This window comes from Myotis davidii, unplaced genomic scaffold, assembly GCF_000327345.1.
Source record: "Myotis davidii unplaced genomic scaffold, ASM32734v1 scaffold946, whole genome shotgun sequence".
In the NCBI taxonomy this organism is placed as follows: Eukaryota; Metazoa; Chordata; class Mammalia; order Chiroptera; family Vespertilionidae; genus Myotis; species Myotis davidii.
In genome coordinates this window covers 902,300-909,215 of record NW_006297395.1, presented here as the reverse complement: position 1 = coordinate 909,215, position 6,916 = coordinate 902,300, and the positions used below count along the sequence as shown (strand labels likewise).

The 6,916-nt window shown below is 37.8% G+C and overlaps 1 protein-coding gene across 1 annotated transcript in view; it reads right to left on the bottom strand.

The window, feature by feature from the left end:
* Window positions 1-749: 749 nt before the first annotated feature.
* FAR1 (fatty acyl-CoA reductase 1) overlaps window positions 750-6,916 on the bottom strand; it is a 68,959-nt gene continuing 62,792 nt past the window's right edge. Inside the window, exon 14 of the mRNA XM_006773189.2 lies at window positions 750-4,414. Within this exon, the coding sequence (XP_006773252.1) occupies window positions 4,252-4,414 (163 nt within the window). The 3' untranslated portion in view covers window positions 750-4,251. The remainder of the gene's footprint in view (window positions 4,415-6,916) is intronic.

The following is a 6,916-nucleotide window of genomic DNA, read 5'->3' as shown; positions in this document are numbered from 1 at the left end:
GCCAAGCTCCCTCTCCCCCCCCCTGCTCCCCTCTCCCGGGACACCAGGGCTCACGCACCCACGCTCAGGTGCACACCCGTGCAGCCTCTTCTGTGTGAGCCGGGCCACAGCCACTGGGACTACAAGGGCTGGTTGGGCTCCCTGTGGGTTCATGCAGGAACTGGTCTGCAAGGCCAGCCGGGAGAGAGCACACTGCCTATCCAGCTTCTATGAAGCACCACTGGGTGGCCCAGAGGCCCACTGTGCGCCCTGGCCCACAGTGTCCAGCTGCACTCAACACATCTCCCTGTGGGGACTCAGGTGCCATGACTCAGGCGGAGGGGGGCGTGTGAAGGCCCAGGGCCCAGGTGCTGCCCAGAGCCCAGAGGCCAGCTGGGACCTGCCCTTCCATACCAGACGCTCGCGCTTCTATCACCGGCCAGGCCTAGGGACCGCACCCATGGATAAATTTCATGCACCGGGCCTCTAGTTTTCTTCATCTATACATCTATATATTTAGGTTCAGGTGTTTGTTCAAAATTGAAACCAAAAAAGCAGGTGAGGGCAGAGAAGGGGGGTCATCTCCACCCTCTCTTCTCTTGTATAAGATTACAGGTATTGTCTGTGATCTGTGACCAAAACACAGGGAGACAGTTATAGCCTTATTCAAGTTCGAGCATATAGCAAACATACTAAACTCATACTCATCACTTTGTCTTTCTATATAAATGTATTTGAGAACCATCAATTTGCAAAGGAGCACATCAAACTTAATGTTACTCAAATTTTTCTTTAATTAAGAAAAAACAAAGGAAGTATTTAACAATTTTGCACAACTATGCTCAATTGACAAAGGTGATTTGTTCAGGAATCTTAAGGGTAGCAGAGATGTATTTTAAAAAAGACAAATTCATCCTAAAACTAGAAAATGCTTAGAGATAAAAATATTAATTCAGTAAGAAAATATTTCATATTTCTTTTACCAGAGACTAATTAATTAACTCATTTCTATATCAAGTTATGCAGCACACATTCCTTTCTGTAGTTTCTCATGCAAAAAGTTAAGAGAGTTTTTCTCAAAAAAGAGCAAGTCAGTGCTAATGGTTTTAAGCCAGGGCTTGGAGTCAGCCTCAAAGAGCAAGCTTGGCCATCTGCACTCACTGACCCCCAGCCTGATGCTTTCTTTGACACAGTCTCTATTAAATTGATATTCAACGTGGAGGAGAGTAGCTGGAACCTACGACACCCTTCTCATACTGCTTTTAGAAAAGAAAAGGACCATTTCAACTCAGCAAATCCATAAAAATGATACTTTAACAAAATGTATTCATCCCGACTATCTGCTTCCCTAAAATGCTAAGAAACGTGGGCATAAGTAAAATTAGGATGTAAGAAGTGATGAGTATAACCGAAAAGAGATAAGAGAGAAGTACAAGTGAGGATATTTCCTGTAAGCCTAACCACAGTATCTCACTGGTAATTTCCAAGATAATTATTGTAAAAATACAATAAATACTATAATGGAAATATAGGAATTCATTTATTACTTTCTGGTTTATAAACAAAGGCACCAATAATGCTTCTATTTACTTTGTATAGAAGAGTATCAATTTACATTTAAAACAAAAAGCAAAAAACCCTGAACCAGCTCCTATACACAAACACAAAAAAAGGGGAGAAATAAGATTTTTTCCTCCCTGCTTCCATGCTTTATTACACAGATTCAAAGAATGTTTATTTTATACCATCCTTAAGTCAAAGAACATATTGCCATGCTTCTCTGTGTTGAGTTTTAGGACATATTAATGTTGCCAAGTCAAATCTAAATATAGTCACAAATGACAAATGCATATGACACAATTATAGACTCAAGAATGAATAGGGCAAGAAAAATAAATGTTTTGCAATACAGCTTTACCGAGTTAAATGAAATATTAAATTTATTTAATTTATTAGGCTATCCTGTTAAAAACTAAGTTTGTATAGAAAATATAATCAAACAGAACTAAAAACCATTTATAGCAAATGACAAATATAAATGATTCCCAAAATTTTTAAGTTCAAGTTAAGCTTGAAGTCTAGTTAGTGGGGATCAACAATCCATGTGCCTTTTATACTAATTTTAGAACTTCAAGTTCCAAAATGACATGTTAATTTATTCATTAGCTTTCTTTTGAAACAAATTCTGTTAAATGAACATACAAAATTAATGCAGTGGCCTCAGCACCCTCCCAGATAGCATTTGTTTAAGTTAGATTTTAAGAACAATGACATAGTTCAAAAGGCATACAGCCCATATGTATTTCACATGCCTGCTGAAATTGTACCTGAATCTTTTTCAAGATACAAAGACAATTCATCTGATTCTCAGTATATTTGGCAAAAGTGTAAAAATTATACAAATGTGAGCATGTTCTCAATACACTAGGGAAACACACTTGAAGAGATGGAGCTCTCAATGTACAGAGCATCTATAGTTGATTATGTGGGCCACTTTAAATCAAAGGCATTGTCTTTTACTCCATCTTTAGACACTGTCATGGTCTCTCACACCTTATACAAGGTATGGTCCTAGACCAGAGACTTCAGTGTCATCCCAAAGAATTTATATATACATATGCATATTTACATACATATTTCTTTTAAAATAATGTTTTAAAGTTTTACTACAGAAAATGTGGCTTCAACATGGAAGCATTTTTCCTTTTCAAGATTACACACCTGCATGGAAGAAGGGGTTTTCCTTTACATTTCATTTTTTCACAATAACAAAATAAACTTCTTATACATTGCATTTAAACTGACAAAGAAAATTAAGATGTAAAATTCTATGTAAGTTTTTGTATTATGAACTGACCTCATTAAACATATTTAAGATATACTGTTGATGATTTAAATATAGTACAACTTGATCAACTAAATTAAAACATGTTATGCTGGTCAATTTGCTCAACAAAATATAAAACAGTAAGGAGAGTTAACTACTATTAAGGTTTAAAGGGAATTATAATATATCATTAAAATATACATTAATTTTCTTGCTATTACTTGTTTCTATAGTGCATTTCTTTCTAAAGCTAAAACCACATGCAGAAAAAATAAATGGTATCTTCAAATTCATTCAACAGTTTGCTAATTTATGTGGTAAGTAAATAAAGTCCTTTATTTAATTTGATACACATTATTTTATGCATTATTTTATTTTTCTTGTGGGAATTCAGTTCTCAAGGTCAAAAGTTAGTATGTGTTTACACACATGTGAGAATATTTTCTTAATGTTATATCTACCTGCAAAAACATTTTTCCATAATGCACTTTCAGTTTTCATTGGAAAGACAGCATAAGCCTTTTTAAAGTCTCATTAAAAACATTTATAAAGGGAGGAGAGCACAAGTACGGTGAATCCTTCCCCAACCCCGCAGCCCCCATTTGCCAAAGTCTTAAGAAATCCTCCAGCTTCAAAACATGAACATCTCACAGGACTAATTTCTGTTTGGTCATTATGTGGACAAGAAAAATGTATTCTTATTTTTTGATGCTAATAGTCTTATTTAATTCATTTTAATTTCCCTTCAAAAAAAACACATAGCATATATTGATATGGATTTTCAAACCCATTTAGATCCAGTGGGATCTTTAGAATATATAGCCTTCTGATTATGAAAGCAACTGATTGCTTATAGGAAAATGATATGCATCAGACCTCTAATCAGAGAAAGAAAAATGAGAACATGTCTTTCATGTCTGAGACCACTCAATCACTTACAAGATAATGTGAAAATAAGTTGGCTATAATTTTAACAAAATTTCAACTGATGAAAAAATCAAACACTGAAGAATCAAATATCTACCAACTTAGGTAATATTCCTTTCCAAATAAATGCTTTCCATTGCACTAAATATTAAAAATTAGAACTCACTGTATGTTAAGGCATATTTTAATTAATATGTTCCAGAATTGCACAGTTATACTGGTCAGTGTTCCCATATCCCCACTCCTACCCTCACCCCACCCCTTTTCCCAAGGGATCAAAATATTACCATGGTTTTGGTGGCTATTGCAGATTTGAGCTAGCATACCACAGTGTGTTCACTAGATTTTTATGAGCATAAACATTAAAATGTTACATAAAATGTACCATAATTTACTCCACACTCCGATCTAAGATGATTTAATATCTTGACAAAAGGTGAGATGACTTAAGTACATTTTACATTTGTGCATTTAGACCACCACATATGCATAGATGTTCTAATGCTAAATTCTTGTCTTCAGTATCTCATAGTGCTGGATGCTCGGAAGTATGACAGAAACTTGTAACACAGACTAACCACAAAGTACCAGATGTTTCTTGCCATTTGTGATCTTGCAATAAAAATGCGCCAGATCAGGATCACAAGGATAGTATTGAAACCGTAACGTATGTTCCTCAACCTGAAAGCAAATCAAGAGACCTATTAGTTCATATTTTCTAGAATAAAATATTGCTGGATGGCGCATAATCAATACTCAGTTTTTAACATAAAACTCAAATCCATATTAATTTGAAATTTATTTAAAAACTAATTAAAAGTTCTTAAGTTAGAAAGTTAGCAAAAGTCACCTGACTGCAGTCTATCAAACAATGTATTACTTCTATTAACAACGAATAACACAAAACTTTTTTTTATAACAGTATACTTGGGATGCAAAGTTATTCATTCAGCAGGTATTGAGCATCCTTTTGTGTGCCCAATACTGTGCTAGGCAGCAAGTACACTGGAGGTAAAACAGAGATGTCCCTTATGTGTTTGGCACTTTTTCCTTTAAACTAAAAAGGTTTGTACATTACATACATCATCCTACAAACAAAATAAACATTTTTGTGACATCTTTAGCTGCTTACAAGTTGTCAGGAAACTGAATTTACACCTTCCATTATAGCTGATAGTCACATGACCAAAGACCAAGAACTCATTCATGAATGAAACATGGTACTAGCTCTAGATAGGAGGACTTGCCATTCTCAAAGTAACAGGTACATTATCTTACTCTTGTTTCAAAACACTTCATATGCTTTTTAATGGTGTTAAAAAGGAATGCAAACCTTTAGGTATGCAGTAATGTTACATACAGTCCATTAACTTCAACAGGCAGGGTAAAATAGGACTACAACGTGTGAACAATTGGTGTAGACAAGAGCTTTGAATTACATGTCAAAAGGTCATGGTTTGTTTTGCCATTTACTACAATATGACCTAGGCAAACTCAATTTCCCTAAACCTCAGTTCGTCATCTATACAACTAACTGCCCTACAAAGCCTCATAGAGTTGGAAGCACAAGAAGAATAATGTGAAAATCTTGAAAACTGCTATAAAAAATATATTAATTAGGCCCTGGCCAGGTAGCTCAGTTGATAAGAGTGTCATCCTGTTTCAGCAAGGTTGCAAGTTCCATCCCTGGTCAGGGTACACACAAGAATCAACCAATGAATGCATAAATAAGTGAAATAACAAATTGATGTTTCTCTCTATCTCTTTCCTCTTCCATTCTCTCTAAAATCTTTTTTTTTTATATATATTATTCATGGGAAGAGGAGGAACCAAGATGGCGGCATAGGTACACACTTGTACTTGCTGCCTCGCACAACCACATCAAAACTACAACTAAAAGACAAAACAGCTATCATCCAGAACCACAGGAAGGCTGGCTGAGTGGAAATTCTACAACTAGAAGGAAAGAGAAAAGCCCACTGAAGCTGGTAGGAGGTGCAGAGGTACGGAGGCGTGCGCAGAAATGGGCTGGCAACTGGGTACACTGTTGTCTTTTTCAACCGGGAGGGAGATACAAGCTCCCCATTGCTCTGAACTCCAGTTCCGGGCAAGACTCTGGGGATCCAGACTCATATGGGGAGAAACTGGACTGTCTGGCATTGGGCCAAAACGCTAGGGCGGCTTTCCCGCAGACATGCTTGCAGTGATCATTGTTCCTGCACCAGGCCATAAGACACAGAGACCCTGGGACCTCTCCGAGGCACAGCAGACTGGCAGCCATTGCGGTATGCTCCATCCTGATGATTCCCTGATACTCTGCCCCACCCAATTTACAAGCACACCCAAGCTGTGAGCAGAGGCTTTTGCATATGAATGGCCTGTTCTTTTGCAATCTAAAACTTAACAAACTGCAGCTTTGTCAAAGAGCGCCAAAGCTTCCAAAAGAAGGCCTAGAGAGCAGCCTGCATTGCTTCACAACTGGGCCTCATCTAGGCACTTCCAAACCCCAAAGAGAAGGAATCTGCAGATCTCTCTGTAGCTCCTGCTGGGTGGCATCAGGCAGTGGCTGACTTTGCACCTCCTTGGAGATCCAAGAGCCAGTGTACCCAATGATCAGAGTGAGACCATACCAAAGTACAACTCTTCACATCCATAAGAGACACACTCAAGGGGCAGACTCAGTGAGCACCAAAACCCCACGGAAGCAAGTCCTGCTTCATAAGGGTGTCTCCAGCACAGCAGTTCTCCCATTGTAGACACAGCTGGTCCTCAAAGCAAATTGGCATGGTGGTCAATTCCTCCCAGTGATACCAACAGCAATCAAGACTTAACTACAACAAGACAGTGCACACGGCCCACAAAGGGGTGCACCAAGAGAGTCCACCTCAGGTAATTGGGAAGGCTGAGCCACTGGACCCTATAGGGCACCTAGCACACAAAGCCACCCTACCAACACAGGGAATCATAAAAAATGTGGAGACAAAGAAACATGTCACAAATGACAGAAATGGAGGAAAGCAAACTATTGGATATAGAGTTCAAAACCACACTTATAAGGTTTCTCAAGAATTTTTTAGAAACCGCTGATAAACTTAATGAGACCCTCAAGAAATCTAATGAGACCCTTGAGGTTGTGATAAAGGACCAACTAGAAATTAAACATACACTGACTGAAATAAAGAA